Below are 19,046 nucleotides of genomic sequence, written 5' to 3' on the forward strand. Positions count from 1 at the left end.
AACAGTGGGGAGGAAAGAAGACATAAATGACATAATTGAATTGCTGGATCATAAACTAAGTTGTGCAGCACTGTTTATTGACTTTAGAAAAGTTTTGATACTGCTGATTGTGGTATACTGCAAAAACAAACTGTCTACTTTTTAATAGCAAAAAAGACATTCAAACCGGTTTAGGTGAAAATGGAGTTTGTTCACTCTACAGTTGTTTTTGGTGGCCTGGTTTAATTTTAGTTTTAGTCTAGTCTTTGTGTGAAGCTGTCATTTTAGTTTTTATTTGTTTTAGTCACGTTCATACTCTTTTTAGTCTAGTCAAGTTTCAGTCAACTAAAAGTCTGAGCATTTCAGTCTTATTTTAGTCAGAATTATCCATGACTATTTTCATCTGGTTTTAGTTGATGAAAACTGATGACATTTAGTCTAGCTTTAGTCAATGAAAATTGTATTTTAGTCTCTTTTTAGTAATGCAATTCTATTGAACCCAGTCAATATAGTATAAGTACCTAGTAGTATAGACGAAACCAAAATTTTCTTTGAGCCAAACCCATTTCAAAAAAGGTTATCTTATTATATTACCGTTACCTTATAGACTCAAGAATACATTCAATACACATTTTGTGGCCACATTTCTCCCCATCTTTTTCCACAACACATTCCGTTTTCCTTTTCACTTCTATGTAATGAAAGTTTTTCCAAATGCCTGGAATGAACAACAGAAAGACTTCAAATTAGAGGAGAAAGTGACTTTGGGTAAATTTAAAGCACTTATGGTTGCTTTCAGAAAGTCTTATTGTTTTTAAGTTATTGTCTTAATTAGGTTTATATAAGTGAGTTATGTTATTGTGTTTTATGTTTTGTAACACTGTTGTTGCTGCTGTCTTGGCCAGGTCTCACTTGCAAATGAAATTTGGAATCTCAATGAGATATTGCCTGATTAACTAAAGGAAATTGAAACTGAAGCAGCCATTTAGGAGGATCAAGGATCTCATGAAAAATGCTACTGAGTTGCATTATGTGATTATGTAAAATCCACCCCAGTGCAATAATTTGTAAATATAACAATTGTCCACACCTATCTGAAAACTCTTCTTTCACATTGTAGATGTATATACATTCAATAATAGATTGTTGTTTTTGTTTCTTCTTTTTTGCTCATTTAAATCACATATTTTTCTTGTTGTCTTATGAGAGCCACTGTACCGGAGTCAAATTCACACCTGACCCATAAGTCAGACAAAAGTCTTCTGACAGCACAGGCATGTTTTTATTCTATCAGCAGTTGTCACCATAGGCTGTGTAACACTTTGTGATTCACTCATGCTATATCTAAAACTCTAACCCTGATTTAACAGTGTATTTACAAAGACTACCTAGCATGAACAGCATGTTAGCAGGGCAGCAGCTGTTCTGGTGCTCCATCTGTGTACACAGGAGGTGTTCATGCACAGTATTGAGCTATAGGTCACTCACACTTTGGCAGCACTTAGAGTCCAACACACATCCCCTGTGGTTACACATATATAAAGCAGAAAACAGACATGAAATATTTAAAAATATGCTGCAGGTTTTGTTTATATGCATATAGGATGAGATAAATGCAAACTGTTATGCAGCCTGTTTAGACAGCTAGATCGATTAAAAACAGATTAAACTATCATATGTGCATTAGGTGGATGACTGGAAAATGCATCTGAAATGCTTTCTGTATAGAAATTCCAAGCCTAGTTGAAATACCCTAAGACCTTAAGACGTGAGGGCCGATCAACATGACCTCACATCAATAAATGTCCCCACCCTGCAGGGCTAATATTCTAATACTAACAAGAACAGAAATACAAGAGCTCACAAGCACAAGCACATAATAATTTGCTTTTGCTGCCACCTAAATCACATTTAAAATTAAATACAGCTGGGAAAAAAACTTAGCCACATATCATCTTTTTCCTCCAAAGAGAGAATATGCAAGAAATTTTGAAATCTAAAGAACACAAGCTGGCTTCTTTCCCACTCACGCACAGGCTTTTCACTCATCCACTACAGGCCCTTGGGTGCATATTTGCGTGCATTTGTAAATCTGTGTTTGTGCATTTTTGTGTCTTTTGTGTGTGTACTGTGAGGGGGTTCAAGCAAGGTCACCTAAAGAATATAGCAGCCGTGGCAGAAGAGATGAGACTGTCTGAGCATGAGATGAGCGTCTGTTGGCAAGCTGCTTTGGAGGAGACAGCAGCTCTGAGCTCCCATCAATAACAGACCCACAGACTGACAAATAAGAAAGTGACAGGGTCAGTACAAGTGAGAGGGAGGGAGGGATGAGAAAAAAGAGAGTAAAAGAGGAGTTACACTTCTCAAAGGGCAGAAGAGCTCAGCCCACCAAGTTTGCATGCCATGTCTTTACAGGAGATGAAAGCCAAGATGTGGATATTGCTCACCTCTATAGTATGTACATTATACTGTATATATGAGTACATCTCCCAGTGCATCCCTTGCTATTAATTCAGTAACATTTCCTCTTGGTTCCACAGTGGAAGAGCCATCTCACTGACATTAAGAAAAATCAATCTGTCTCGTTGAAGCGTGCTATGGAGTAGAACAGTGCTGCTGGACCTCAGCAGACATGTGGGAGTTTCTGTCACACAGGGTCGATGCTGGAATGGCACGAGGCCTGCTGTGTGTCATCCCAGTTAGGAAGGATGGATGGAGGGATCAATGAGGAGGAAGAGAAGATAGATAGATAGATAGATCTAGAGAGGGCAGACAAACAGTGTCCAACTCATTACAGGATGACCTCTTGACCAGTCGCCTGGCAACGAGGAAGTAACTAGAACTCGGGACGTGGGAGGGGGGTCAGTTGAAAATGTCACGGAAGAGGAATAAACTATAAAGAACTGGTTTGGCACTGATTCAACACTGGTGACACAGATTCAGATGGAGATTCAAACTCAGGGTGGACAAATATTGAAAACACATCACTATATGTGAATATGCTGTAAAGTAGCTTTCAGAATTAAGAATAGCTTCAGTTCTCCATTGGACAACCGATGAGTTCTCAACTGTAAAAATCCATCATTTTAATTAAATAACTTACGATTTTAAAGCTGCTATAATCTATATTCTTATTTTAACAGTGGATCAAGTGATAACATAATGTGAAACGCATCTTTTTAAGTGATATATCCACAGAAAACTAGCACCCAACTCTACAGCATGACTGATCATTTAACTCAGTGCTTTGGTTTTATGGCACAAACTTAACTGTTTTGGTTCAGACTTACTGCTCTGATCAACCTTTCCAGAGAAATCAGGGAGCAGATTTCAGTGAACATGCTCTGACAAAACTCAGCTGCCAAATAAGTTAGACTGTTTTTGTAGCTTTAGAGCCAGATATTTCTTTCAAGAGTTGGTGGAGACCAAAGCAGAGTTAACAGGTAGCGTCAGTACTAGACTTCAGTTAGGTGGGCACAAGCACAATTCCAAACTAATGATACATTTATCATCTCCAGCCAGTGTTGTAGTCACTCGATCCTTGAGGCCCAGTCAAGTCTCAAGTCCCCAGTGTTCGAGTCTGAGTCAAGTCCAAGCCACCAAAGAATAGTCCGAGTTGAGTTTAGTCCCCATTACCTGAGTCCGAGTTATGAAGATCAAGGTCATTAAACACAACTGGCACAGCTCTCACCATTTTAAAAGGAGTTAACTTACCATGCGTGACACAATACCCAAACAAATGTTTTTGTAAGTACACACACACACACACACACACACACACACACACTACTTAGAAGTGAACAGTGTGAAATTTATTTATTTTTTATTTTAAATTGATGAAGTGTGCACTTCAATAGTGTATTTACAAAGACTACCTAGCATGAACAGCATGTTAGCAGGGCAGCAGCTGTTCTGGTGCTCCATCTGTGTACACAGGAGGTGTTCATGCACAGTATTGAGCTATAGGTCACTCACACTTTGGCAGCACTTAGAGTCCAACACACATCCCCTGTGGTTACACATATATAAAGCAGAAAACAGACATGAAATATTTAAAAATATGCTGCAGGTTTTGTTTATATGCATATAGGATGAGATAAATGCAAACTGTTATGCAGCCTGTTTAGACAGCTAGATCGATTAAAAACAGATTAAACTATCATATGTGCATTAGGTGGATGACTGGAAAATGCATCTGAAATGCTTTCTGTATAGAAATTCCAAGCCTAGTTGAAATACCCTAAGACCTTAAGACGTGAGGGCCGATCAACATGACCTCACATCAATAAATGTCCCCACCCTGCAGGGCTAATATTCTAATACTAACAAGAACAGAAATACAAGAGCTCACAAGCACAAGCACATAATAATTTGCTTTTGCTGCCACCTAAATCACATTTAAAATTAAATACAGCTGGGAAAAAAACTTAGCCACATATCATCTTTTTCCTCCAAAGAGAGAATATGCAAGAAATTTTGAAATCTAAAGAACACAAGCTGGCTTCTTTCCCACTCACGCACAGGCTTTTCACTCATCCACTACAGGCCCTTGGGTGCATATTTGCGTGCATTTGTAAATCTGTGTTTGTGCATTTTTGTGTCTTTTGTGTGTGTACTGTGAGGGGGTTCAAGCAAGGTCACCTAAAGAATATAGCAGCCGTGGCAGAAGAGATGAGACTGTCTGAGCATGAGATGAGCGTCTGTTGGCAAGCTGCTTTGGAGGAGACAGCAGCTCTGAGCTCCCATCAATAACAGACCCACAGACTGACAAATAAGAAAGTGACAGGGTCAGTACAAGTGAGAGGGAGGGAGGGATGAGAAAAAAGAGAGTAAAAGAGGAGTTACACTTCTCAAAGGGCAGAAGAGCTCAGCCCACCAAGTTTGCATGCCATGTCTTTACAGGAGATGAAAGCCAAGATGTGGATATTGCTCACCTCTATAGTATGTACATTATACTGTATATATGAGTACATCTCCCAGTGCATCCCTTGCTATTAATTCAGTAACATTTCCTCTTGGTTCCACAGTGGAAGAGCCATCTCACTGACATTAAGAAAAATCAATCTGTCTCGTTGAAGCGTGCTATGGAGTAGAACAGTGCTGCTGGACCTCAGCAGACATGTGGGAGTTTCTGTCACACAGGGTCGATGCTGGAATGGCACGAGGCCTGCTGTGTGTCATCCCAGTTAGGAAGGATGGATGGAGGGATCAATGAGGAGGAAGAGAAGATAGATAGATAGATAGATCTAGAGAGGGCAGACAAACAGTGTCCAACTCATTACAGGATGACCTCTTGACCAGTCGCCTGGCAACGAGGAAGTAACTAGAACTCGGGACGTGGGAGGGGGGTCAGTTGAAAATGTCACGGAAGAGGAATAAACTATAAAGAACTGGTTTGGCACTGATTCAACACTGGTGACACAGATTCAGATGGAGATTCAAACTCAGGGTGGACAAATATTGAAAACACATCACTATATGTGAATATGCTGTAAAGTAGCTTTCAGAATTAAGAATAGCTTCAGTTCTCCATTGGACAACCGATGAGTTCTCAACTGTAAAAATCCATCATTTTAATTAAATAACTTACGATTTTAAAGCTGCTATAATCTATATTCTTATTTTAACAGTGGATCAAGTGATAACATAATGTGAAACGCATCTTTTTAAGTGATATATCCACAGAAAACTAGCACCCAACTCTACAGCATGACTGATCATTTAACTCAGTGCTTTGGTTTTATGGCACAAACTTAACTGTTTTGGTTCAGACTTACTGCTCTGATCAACCTTTCCAGAGAAATCAGGGAGCAGATTTCAGTGAACATGCTCTGACAAAACTCAGCTGCCAAATAAGTTAGACTGTTTTTGTAGCTTTAGAGCCAGATATTTCTTTCAAGAGTTGGTGGAGACCAAAGCAGAGTTAACAGGTAGCGTCAGTACTAGACTTCAGTTAGGTGGGCACAAGCACAATTCCAAACTAATGATACATTTATCATCTCCAGCCAGTGTTGTAGTCACTCGATCCTTGAGGCCCAGTCAAGTCTCAAGTCCCCAGTGTTCGAGTCTGAGTCAAGTCCAAGCCACCAAAGAATAGTCCGAGTTGAGTTTAGTCCCCATTACCTGAGTCCGAGTTATGAAGATCAAGGTCATTAAACACAACTGGCACAGCTCTCACCATTTTAAAAGGAGTTAACTTACCATGCGTGACACAATACCCAAACAAATGTTTTTGTAAGTACACACACACACACACACACACACACACACACACACTACTAAAAAATGATTGCAGTTGAATCTCGAGTCTGAGTCCAAGTCACCAGTGCCCAGCCCAAGTCGAGTCAAGACACAAGTCAGAGTTGAGTACTACAACACTGCCTGCAGTTAATAAATGAACCCAACATAATGAGATATTCTTCACAATACCTGACAGTCTGGTGGATGAAGTGGTCAGGGTCCTGAGCAGCAAACACTGTAAGAGTGGTGCCTGCTGGCACACCCTCTTCAAATCGGATCATTTTTGGATTTATAGGGAAGACGGGTGGCTCATTGACATCCTGAACAGAGATGGTTACTCCCGCTGTGGACTGAAGCGAGGACTGAATGCCGCTGGCCAGGTGGGCCTGGTTTGACACCACCACGGTCAGCATGAAAGCACGGTTCATCTCAAAATCCACTGGCTAGAGAGGAACAGGGGGTGGGGGAGAGCAGAGAGTGTGATAGAGAAAACAAAATGATGAGCAATGGGAGGAAAATTAGTGCAGCTGATTGCAAAATTAGTTCCAACTGTGTTCCAATTTGAAAAATGACATAATTCAGTGAAAACAAAGTGAGAGCAAAGTACTGAGTACTCATCAACATCTGGCACTTCAGAGCAGGTGGAAATGTTGAGTAATAATGGAAAGCAACCGTACATTGTCATTTTGATAGAGCTTTTTATCAGATATCAGGACATGTATAGAGAGGCCAAAATCTTTATTTCTACCTTGACCACTGTCAGCATCCCCTCATTGGTGATGGGGTTGGTGCGGATGGTGAAGTGTCCAGAGGGGTCTCCGCTGACGATGCGGTACACAGCGTTCCAGTTGGGGGTGTGGGGCTGATCTCTGTCCACCACTGTCAGGTTCGTCACCACCACGTTCACCTTGTTCTCTGGCACCTCCCCAGAAAACTACAGAGTGGGAGGGAGGGTAGGAAGCAAAGGAGAGAGGAGCGAGGAGAGGCGACAGCAGGGAGGATGGCAGAGATCACATTATGCTGATATTGTTCCAGCAGTTGGCTAATGAATGTTAATAAGTTGATTTATTGAGATTTTAAACATTTGCTTGTGCCATCATCAATCTTTCAGCATTTTCCATAATTGTTATTATGAAAACAAACTGCATTTAGGGTCATACCAATAATGCTCATTACATTAAAATATGAAATGCAAGTGGTAGCAAAACAAATGGAGGAGAAATTAGAAAACAAAAGGAGCAGAAAAAGACATATTGGTTTAACTGTTGATAACAGATAATCCTGTCTTCCATTATGTTAATAAAGTCTCTTACTCTGCACCATGTCTGCTCATATGAAACTCTTTATTTGAACTAATGGATTTGTTCAATTAAGTGTTTACTCGTTTAATTTAGATTCTGTGCATTCACCAAATCTAGGTCTTAATAAGCAATTAGATAAGCACGGTAATTAAGGCAGCGGTAGGAATAATCTTTGGCTAATGATCTTCATTATATTGCAATCTGAAACAACTTCCCCTCTGAACTAACTCTGGAGGAAACTTGGTGACAGCTGCAAAGCCTGAAGAAGAATTTACAGCGCAATAGGATACATGTCCCTCTCTATAGGGATTTATCTGGCTACAGAGGGATGGGCACTCAAAGGTAGACACACACATACTGACACTAAAAGCTCTCATTGTCAGACGATAATCCATGTTTCCTCTTGTGAAGCATTAACTTGTTTATGGTGTGCCTGCCAGCTGCTGTTCACTTTAATGGCTTCATCATCATGGGATTGAAGTAACGTCCAAACCACCCAATTTCTGCCTTTCTTCTTTTTTCACACCCTCCCTCCTTACCCCCTGTTTCCCTGTCTCCTGCAGTACATCCAGGCTGATAAGCCCAGAACAAATTAAATATGCACTCTCAGTCAGGGGTGTGTGGGCTCCTCAATTTCATTTTCACCCGAAGCCTTAACACAAACACCACCACAAACCCTTCCGGCTTGTTTGGCCACACTGTCAGAATATGCTCTCTCAGAGGCAAACACAATGGTGCTGGCTATAGAGGAGGGCACTTGGCCTCACTCTCTAAAATGCAATGTGGACCAACTGATAAGCCAGCAGACAAGCAAGCTCCGAGTTTCCAAAAGATTATACAAATAAGGGGGGAAGGTAGGAGGGTAAGATTCAGTTGTAGGTAACTATCAGACTGGACCTCAGTCTACAGTCAGTGAATGTAAACTTCAAATGAGTCAAAAATAAAAGGGATCATAAACTATATTTTGGAGTGTCTGGGATTGGCTTCAGCCCTCCCCCCATGACCCTCTTCAGGGTAACAGGTATAGATAATGGAAGGATCGATAAACTGCTATTCGAAGTATTGTCAGGATTACACATTCTGGCTTTAGGGCTTAATAAGTGCACTTTATGTGCTTTGCCTATTTAAATATTCACCCATGAAATTTTACTAAAGGCAGATTTTAGAAACAGTGTGGGTCTGTTCAGGCAGCATCAGACAAAGAAACATTTTCCAAATGCCAACACAGAATCAATACAAAACCACATAAATAAGTTTTATATCAAAAATGATCAGTTACTTAATTAGTTCTTAAACAAAGCTTTTGTGTTGACAAGCTTTGACAACTAAAAGCACAACTGTAAAAGCAGATGCTGTGGCCACAAGTAGCAGATAAGGGATAACGGCGAAAGTGAAATCATATGATAGTGAAAACTGCAAATCCGTTTACTGATTTGAATGGTTGTTTTTGTTTCAGTTTAAAGATTTCCTCAACATCAGTGCAAGTCAGGATTCCTGCCCTGCACTGAACAGCAGGGAAATCTACTACCTTCTTACTGAAAACTGGCTCAGCAAATGAAAATGATTCACTTTAGATGACAGAGCTATGGCTCAACAAGACTAAATGAGCTACTCCTTTCCTTGTTGAAAACAACCCCAAATGGTACTGACAACATTAGGTAGAATGAATGTCCCAAAACAGCCTCCTGCTGACATCAGTCCACTTAAGAAGACTGTTATATCTTCACTAAGGTGTAATAAAAATATAGCTACTGGCAACAGGTGTCTACCCTCATTTGTATTTTTCATGTTATACAGACATATCAAGGTGCTTTATCTTTTTTGTTTAAACAAATTAAACCTGTGAAGTTGCCAAAGTAGCAAATACCGATCATCTCTGGCACTCCAGCTCCTTTGGGTATTAAGAAGCTGCAGCGTTACAGGTGGGTCACATCCCACCTTGTTCTGTTTTGCAAGCCTGCGTGTCTCGAGCTTTCAACCCCACAAGCCTTCCAAGCTGCTCTCCTGCGTCTCATCATTCTTTGGTGAATGATAGACCTCTGGATATACTTCAGCAAGGGTGTGATCCACTTCATTAGATCATTTGATTTGATAGATTGTGGCAAGTATCTCTGTCCTTTTGTGTATCACATAATAATGAAAAAGCAACATAGTGCATTCAGCCCCATGTGGTGAAATGAATAAAACATCTGTTTCTTTTTTCCCCATTTTTTTACAATTTAGACACAATATATCTGCTTGGTTTACGCCCCCGCAAGCAGTTTCACTTAATTAGCGTGCTTATGTTTTATGCCTCCCGTAGAGAGCAAAGAATTCTTCTTGCATCTGTCATACACAAATAATTACTGAACCACTCCAAGTGTAGTTGCTTGTGTGGGAAGCAGAACAAAAAGTAGAGATTGACAAAGCAGTGAAAACAGCATCTGGCAGTGAACAATGTCTTTGCAATTGATGGTCACGTGAGAGTGTGCGGTTGTTTGTGTCTAAGTGGAAGACATGCTACAAAAACACATTTCTATTCATTTTTACTCATTACCGCAGTTGACAACATTTGGTCAGCTGCTCCTTTACTGACAAGAGCAGGCAAATCTACACTCATTCACTCAGGTTGCAGAAAAGGTAATGAGGCCCTGAAGAGATAACAGCGAGCATACTGTACATGTACTCTCTGTGCATGTCTTGCTCTGCTGTGTTTTGCTGTGTTTGTGCCAAGGACAATGTACCAGCATTTTTGCATTTCTATGTAAGTGCTGAATATTGGTTTTGAGCTAACAGACTAACTCGGACCAGAGCTCTCCCCCCCGCCAGCGAAGAGTGGTAATGGATCCAGGACTACAGACGGGGACAGGGCAGTTCTGAGCAGAGCAGCAGCCTTGTTCAGTGAGCTCTACCCCAGACAGCTGGGGAGCTCTTATCAGTGCATGCGGCTGGAACTGTACTGGCAAGCACGCTGACGGTGGCCCCACAAAGGAGACAGGGATCACAGTGTGTGACGCTGACACACGGCTCACTCTGCCTCGGAGCTCAGCTGCAGACAGCATCTGTCTCTCTCTCTGGATTCTCAGAAATACATGCGCCCACATAAAGAGGAGCAAAAAATCCTGGAGGTCTGTCAGACTGCGGTCAGCGTTTGATTCTGTTCTATGACCAGACTGAGAATAGAGAGTCCAAGCTATATATGGAGAAAGATTAAGAAATGTACAGACATGCATGCATGCATACATGCACACCATCTATACTCAGCATAAAAGATATTTTGCTTTCAGTTGCTGTTTCTTCATTAGTAATCCTCACCCTCAAAAACAAACAACTGCCTCTCCAACCATACACGCACTGCTGTCAGACGAGTGTGGAGCTATCAGGGACCAGGGCCAGATGCCTGCAGACAAACCCTGGCCATCTGAGGCCCTGCTGGGAGGGAAAATACAGACAGCGAGGGAGAGACGTAGGAGCACCCCTCCCTCAAGCTCACTTTCAGTCACATTATACACATATATATATATGTTACACTATATGTGTCTGTATATTCATTTGTTTGGATTATAAATCTCACAAGATTCATGAATTAATAAAATCTTCCCTCAATTCAGCAAAAAGGAAAAGTTACTAACTTCTTGTTTCCTCCTTCTGGTAATTTTCCTACAGTTCCTTACACAGAATAATAACATATCTATGGAAAAGTCTGGGACTCACCGTCCTCACTGTCAGTTCTGGGGGATTGTCATTGATGTCAGTAATGGAGATAAGAGCTGTGGCTGTGTTGGACAGGCCAAAGTTCAAGTTTCCTTCCATGTCGGTGGCCTGGACAATGATGGTGTACTGAGACACTTTCTGTAAAAAGAGAAACATAGTTGGGGGAACATCAAATACTGTGACAAACCTGGACACGGGTGTCAAATGACCAGATAAATATTTTTCCCCTTTGACAATGACACGATGAGTCATATGAATGAATACATGCAGAATGAGCTATTCATCAACTTGCATGTATGTTGCACATATCTTTCCTTTTTGTCACAGCTAGCCGCTCAGTGAAACAACAGAAGACCTGGAGTCTGTATTTCCTCAATAACAAATAATAAACAGCACAAACACACACAACAAGAGTCACAGAGTTGAAGAGAGCGAGCGATATGTGGGTAAAAGGTCGATCCATTATTGCCTAAAGGTCTTGGCTTTCCACTGTGGGAACAGACCTGGATCATCAGTCATTTTAATGGAGGTGCTGCCACTTTAAGATGCACCACAGTGCTGCAGATAATGCCAGAGGTGAATGGACCTTATTTAGTCCACTTACAGTGAGGGGGAGTCGCCCCAGAGTGTACTGCAGCAAGCACTGTAATTTTACAGTGCCAGTACATGAAACACTATCAAACATTAGGCTTTGTTTAGACACAACTGAATGAAAATAAATTAAAAACAAAGGAGCAGAGAGAGACAACACATATCCCCATTCCAGCAACGTGACTCTGTCCGTGGTGCTGAAAGTTCATTCCATCCCCAGACTCACCACTGGGAAGGGGTGTAAGTGTGTGTGTGTGATGTTTCCATCCTGACAGTATAAGCCTCTCTGCTTTGTGGTCTCTTTCTCTTCCTAATAGTCCATCTGGCTCTGGCCTCCATTATATCAGAGAAAAGAGAGGGACAGAAAGAGACAATGGATGGCCAGTGTTTGCCACACAGGGGCGTCTGTTTTGTTCAGCATCCACAATGCATTTTATCAATGGTCTAATGTTTGTTTGTTTGTTACTTGGCTAGTTTTGTCATATTCACCCTCAGGACTTGACAGCCTGTGGCACTGATGTCAGGGACTGCCTGGCATAATGAGAGCCAACTCAGCCAGCGGCCTTGTACTGTATTGCTTCCTGCTCAGGTGGCTGTTTCTTTTTCTTTTGATCTCTTCTCATCTTTCATCATGTCATGGTTTGGTCAGTTTTTTCTACCCATCTCTGTGTATCTTTGCACCTCCTTTCTGTCTCCCACCTTTTTCCTTCATGAAGGATGCAGTTGAGTGCTAGAACAGACAAACCACTGAGGCCAGTTAAAACATCCAACTGAAGTCATTTAGCATCCCTCCTCATTATGAAGTGCATAGACATGTTAATCTGCACCAACCAGACCTTATTAATGAAAGCCCAATACTGACTGCCCTTTAATAGACTCATAATTTAATATAAATACCATTTCCCCTCACAGAGCTCTATAGTAAATAGAGGCTCCAATGAATGTGTCTCTCTGCAGATTCATCCAGTTCCAGTCACATACATCTGTCTGGAAGTAGCACTCGATGGCTGCAGGAAGCTAATAGGCTCGAGCTTTGATGGACGCCTTTTCTTTGGTCGGTGAAGCGAAATGACTGGAGCAAAGCCAGCAGGTGGAGCTCTCAGCAGGGGTGTAGCTGATGGATCCTATCCTGCATGGTTATATCACTCATCTGAGGATATTTGTGAGTTTATGGCCCTTCTAGTGTACACATGCACATCTGCTAACGCACCGGTGAGTGGGAACAAGTGGGAAACTCACTCTTACACACACTGGACATACACATGCATGTGCACACCAAACACACACGCAGCTAAGCGCACTCTGCTGTCCAGAAGCGGCTGCCCAAACAAGTCAGTAAAGGGCTCTCTAATGAGTCCTATAGATGTGTCAAACAGAAAATCTCTCTGTTAGATTAGAGTCCGGCGCTGGGAGAAAATTCAGCTTCTTATTAGAAACAGCAAAAGCCCAGACTCCTCCTCAGGCCCTGAACCTCACGGACTTAATCTGCACAAGCTGAAAACCACAGAAACACCTGAACACAGAGCTCCACCAACAATAAAACCCAATCTTTTTTTTCATGGGGTTCAAATTAGGTTGTTTATCCAAGTGACTGAAGGAAGAAATAGGAAAACTGCTTTAGAGCATCAGTGGTAGCTTCTTGACAAGTCAAACTGAGCAGCGGACAGGACAGGTGGAAGAAAAAAACTGGCTGTATACTGTATGGTTTGTAAGTAAACAGACTTGTATTCCAGTGAGACATTGTTAGCAGGAACAAAGCAAAAAAATAACCATCTGAACTGGGAAGGTGATGTCAACATGAAAATGGAGAGGAGTAGTTTATCCATCCATCCATCCATTATCTATACAGCTTATCCTGAAGAGGGTCGAGGGGCGCTGGAACTGATCCCGGCTGACATTGGGCGAGAGGCAGGGTACACCTTGGACAGGTCACCAGTCTATCACAGGGCTGACACTCAGACAACCATTCACTCCTATGGGCAATTTAGAGTCGCCAGTCAACCTAAGGTGCATGTCTTTGGAATGTGGGAGGAAGCCGTAGTACCCAGAGAGAACCCACGCAGGCACAAGGATGAATTAATTATACCTGAGTGAATGTCCATTTGGTGTGGACCACACAAAGAAGGCAGAGGGAGACTTGCTCCTTACTTGTGTCATTTATGGATTATGTTCCGGCCCGTTGGACTCCTGCTGGCCACAGTCGCTACCTTGTCACTTACAATCTGCCTCAAATGGACCAGTTCTTGTGGCTAAAACTGTAGCGACCAGCTCCCTCACTTCTCTTTGACTGCAGTCTCTTTCTGCCTCAGTGACCCTGAGTGTCAGTGACCCGACATTACAGTCTCGGTTCAGTTCAGCTGAGATCACTTCAATTAAATTTTGCAGATTTGATTTAATTCATTAGATTTTAGTTCAGTTAGTGAAAGGTTGCCCACCTGATGACCCTGTAGCCTTGTCTTCACTCCTACACCCACACTGAACTTGTATTAGTGATAATACAGTTACAGACTCAATGGAATTGTTAATAGTCTTCTTTTGTTAGACAATCTTGGTAGAACTGTGTCAGTGGTTGGACAACTGAGCAGACCTGGCTCTCAGAGGTGACTGCCATTACAAGCCAGCTGGACCAGCCACTACTTAACATGAGTAAATATAATACAGATGCTGTGTGTCTAGTCACATATCTGCTCTTTGGTTGGGTGAGGATAGCGTTCAGGGATGCTTTGTGTCAATGGTAGGTTAGGTCTGGAAAATGGTGTTGCTTATTGTGGGGCTCTGAAAATGTATGACGGCATGGCCTGATGAACCCTCTTTGGGGCCAAATAACATGTAAACATCATTTAACTCATATACTGAGCTTCCATATGAATGTCCTCCCTTTCTTTGGCACATTTAATTGTGTATTATTGAGAGAGTTCCATTTATTTCAGTTCAGTTCAGTTACATATCCACCTTCCCTGTGACAAACTGCACTATCTATAGTTAAAGTACTTCCAGCTGGGAGAAATACAATCTACAGAATTATTTTCTATTTTCGCATGTTTTCCCCAGTTAGTACCGAAAATAGGCGTGGTTTTGTCTCCAGCTTCATCATCCATCTCTTGTTTCTAAGGGATGCTTGCGTTGAGGACACAAACAGCTCAACACTGATTTGAAGAGAACACAAGACAATGGAGACTTTTTCCAAGCAGCACACTGTTCTCTGTACTCTCTGTGCACGTCTCTGTTCTCTTCTTTTCTCTGAATCTCACTGTGGAGACATTCACTTGGATACTGTAGATAAATAAAATATGAATCCACTTGATTAGCAACACCTCCACATTTACGCAAACAGTCACATACTGGATAAATAAAGGCTGTGAGTCACTTATGAATAAAGCTGCTAGAATAAAACTTTGCAGGTTGGGCGAGAGGTTTAATTTATGATCCGACTGAGCATGGTAATACAATGCAAGGACATGTGATGAACATGCTGTCGCCAGACTTGCTGGCTCCAGCATGTCACAAACAGAAAAGACAGTAAAGCCAAGTAAGAGGCAAATGCTCCTTGTTGTACAGCAGCATGCCAGGTGTCTCCTGTGTCATCAATGAACACAGACAGGAGAGGGAATTTGGTCACCAAAATGATTTACAATAGCCTAAGATACTTAAATCAAGGCCTTTAAACAATGAAGCAAACAAACACAAATGCAAAAAAAAAAAAAAAAAAAATCACATCTTAGAGAGGAGAAGGAAGAGTGGCCACAGATGTGAGTCTAATGCTTCCAATTTAAGGAAGTAACTAAAATTAAGTGGAAGGATATTTGGACTTCCAAATAATGCTTGCTAACAAAGTGGCAAATGTTATAATGTAGATAGCACGTATAAAAAAGCATTCATTCATGGCAGGAAAATACCAAACCCACCAGTGTAAAAAAAAAACTTGCACCCAAGAAAACTGTGCATAATGACCGTGTGCAAAGCTTTGTAGGGCTTTGTGTTGGCAGGAAAATAAAGCCCCTAGTGTTAAAATCCTCTGGTGACTTAAAAACACTTCCAGTAGGTTACAGGACAATTCTGACATCAAAAACTTTGTTCTAGATTTATAACAAATGACATCTATGAACAAGAAACAGTGCAATGCATGAATAAAGCGATGTCTTTTGCTGGATGGGAAGCTGTGTAAATAATCCAAAATATGAAACCACTACCCCACAGGGTCTCTTATGGGTCAAACGTCTGACAGGGAATTTTACAGTAAACTAATTAGATGAAGCCGTTTAAAGTTATAGTCCTTAATATTTTCATCTAAGCGGATGAAACCTTTGATACTGTTAATGACCTGGATTTATTCTACTATAACAATTAAAGCCATTTATTTATACCATATGTATCAGTTATCTCTACAATATATTGTAGTTACTACTGTCAGCAGCGACGTCCGCCAGTACCACTCTCTTCTTCTGGTGTATTTCTGATAGAGCAGCATGTACCTGGCACTTCGTAGCATGCCTGCTATAACCATAGGTTTCATAAAAACCTGTCTTAAGGATTCTACCTTTAAAGGATGGGCTGGTTTTAAAAGAATGACCAAGGTTTTCATGGGCAAAATATCAATCTCAGGAGATCTGGACAAAAGAAAAACTTACAAATATCTATAAGAATGTTAGGAATGTAAGAAGTGAAAGGAGGCAAATACCTCAGAACAGAAACAGAACAGAAATAGATCATCTGAAAAAAATCCAGGATTTTCTGAAGACAAAAGAGGGTCCAATTCAATACCACATTAGATGCACATAACAATGTGGCTATTGAGGGAATATTTTCTTGATTAAAAGTTGGCGACAACATGCAACATCCACCTACATGCATCAATACTCGTCATTCAGTAACCCATGCAGAATCTTCAGAAGGCTTTGCTGTCTGGCTCCTGGAGCTGATGTACAAGGCAGCGAGGAGACAGTAAAGCCCCAGGCACATTTATAGTAGGAAGCTTGTTCTCAGTCTGCTTCCCCAATTGTGCACTGCAGAACCTAATAGAGCCACCAGGCTGTGTACTCATATTCTTTAGGCAGTCCAGGCAATGTCCTAATTGATGGCAAGACATTCCAACGTGAAGCTGGCATCAGCCCGGTGGGCAGCCTGGCACCAGGCCATACCACAACATCCCACAACATCCCACAGCAGCACATTGTAACTCAGGGCTCATGGGACAATGAGACAGCTTGGGGTAATGGAAGACAACAGCTTTGCCTGCCAGTGGAACTGGAGCCATGAAGGTAGAGAGGCATCCATGCCAGCTGTGGCACCCTGACATCTCCCACTCTGCTACCTGCTACATCAACATTGCACTTCATTAGAAAATGCATTTCTTCTGTTGTAGACATTATACTCAAATGTTGGTCAAACAGACACACACATGATTTGGCCCAGCTTGTTAGCCTATGAGCTGGGGGATGTGGAGGCATGTGAGGTCAAATGAGCTGTGGGCGGTGAGAATAACTGGCATTCTGTGGTGTCAGAGGTAAGTGATGCCAGGCTAACCTCTATGTACCCCCTGGTCTGCTCGACATGAGAGAGCCCACTCCGGCCCTTGATTAGCACATGAATATTCTAATTAGACACAAGCAAGCTGGATGAGGATTAGCTAAAGTGTGAGAAAGAGATGACAGAGAATATACAGTACAGTAAATGCTGCACAAGTGGTTAGGGTCTGCAATGAATATGCATATTCATGTTTTTGTGTAGTGGCATATGAATACAGCACTGTGTCTGCATGGATCCAGTGTAATATCTGGGGTCAGACTGAACAAATTTGCTGCTACTCCTCACTCTGAATGAGCTTTACTGCATCTAAAACAGCAAAACTGAATGCTTGGGAGTGTGAACAGTATGTGCATGTGAGCTCATGTACTGTATCTGAGTGTGTTTGTGTTGACCTTGACAGCAGGTGCGTGAACTCCCAGGTGTGCCCCAGTTTTAGTACGAGGATCAGAGGCAGGTGGGACTAAGCCTGTCTTGATGTGTTCAGATTAATGAGCTTTCCCTCACTCCCATCAGCTGCTACTACCGCTGCCTGGGCCAAGCTAGAAACAGGGACACAGAGCTGGCCCGCGCTCACTAGACTCATTTATATGGTCCTACCAGTGTATCATTCTATCATGCCACACCAGCTCAGTAAATTGGATAAGGAAGGAGCATTGATGTACTACTTTCTTCTGTTATCAAATCCCGATTCTGTTCTGGAGATATTAACCATTATTATTCTCCAAATATGCTTGCCTTATTGTTGGTAAATCCTGTTTTATTTCTAAAGTGTTGCTTGGTCAGGTTTAGTGCAGAGAGGGACCAGCGGGACCTCTCAGAATATAAACATTATGAGACACACTCAGCGCTGCTTTTATGTTGGTAGTAAAATCAGCCAACTAAGTTATGAGGATGAGATTATCTTCATAATGAGGGCATATGAATTTGAACATTTCCCTGTTTTTGCCAGTTGTATTATCCTTCTCTTGCAGCAGAGAGAGATAAGAGGTGTGTGTGTGTGTGTGTGTGTGTGTGTGTACTTGTTTGGCTATACATTGTGAAGACCATGGGCACAAGGACATTTTGAGAAAGTGAAGACATTTAAAGGGCTGTATAAGGGTTAAGGCATGGTTTTAGGGTTCATGTTAGAGTTGGGTTAGGTGTTAGGATAAGGTTTGGGCTTTGGTATTTAGGGTTAAGTGTTAGGTTAAGGTGCTAGGGAATGTACTATATCAATGTCCTCACAGAGACACTGTACTGTAGCTGTACAAGCATGTGTGTGTGAGACATCGGCCACAGGATGAACAATCTGCCATGAAACATGACCACCCAGAGTTTCCTGATGCACCTTGGGAAAAACAAAAGCTGGCACTGCGTGACCTTCCTCATTAGCAGAACAAGATGGAAGATGGTGCAGGGACAATGTGTGTTGTGGTGTCGGAGGTGGTGTGTAGGTTGGCAAACAACCAAAGCGAGCAACAAACACATACCACTGGTGGATAAGACAAAAGAAGACAGTGAATACAAAGGTGCTGCGACCTTGTCAGCAGAGAGGTGCTGAACTTCCATGGTCATGTATCTGATCTGCTAAGCACTAACAGAAACACTAGATATCAGCTGGCCAATTATATTTACGCAACAGGAAATCAAGAGGATGTTTGTATTTTGTCCTTTGTTGTCATGATTCGGTTCCGCTGCTTCCTGTCCTGCTTTTATTTTGATGTTACTTCCTGTTTT

General features: G+C 41.8%; 1 protein-coding gene across 3 annotated transcripts in view; it reads right to left on the reverse strand.

Moving 5' to 3' along the window:
- The window catches only part of LOC109956073 (cadherin-4-like), a 211,079-nt gene that overhangs the window by 14,165 nt on the left and 177,868 nt on the right, over positions 1-19,046 (reverse strand). For all 3 annotated transcript variants that reach the window (XM_020592916.1, XM_020592914.1, XM_020592917.1), the window contains 3 exons: positions 11,214-11,351; positions 6,968-7,153; positions 6,409-6,662 (listed from right to left, as the gene is read on the reverse strand). In XM_020592916.1, coding sequence (XP_020448572.1) covers positions 6,409-6,662; positions 6,968-7,153; positions 11,214-11,351 — 578 coding nt within the window. The remainder of the gene's footprint in view (positions 1-6,408; positions 6,663-6,967; positions 7,154-11,213; positions 11,352-19,046) is intronic.

This window comes from Monopterus albus, unplaced genomic scaffold (assembly GCF_001952655.1).
Source record: "Monopterus albus unplaced genomic scaffold, M_albus_1.0 scaffold18.1, whole genome shotgun sequence".
In the NCBI taxonomy this organism is placed as follows: Eukaryota; Metazoa; Chordata; class Actinopteri; order Synbranchiformes; family Synbranchidae; genus Monopterus; species Monopterus albus.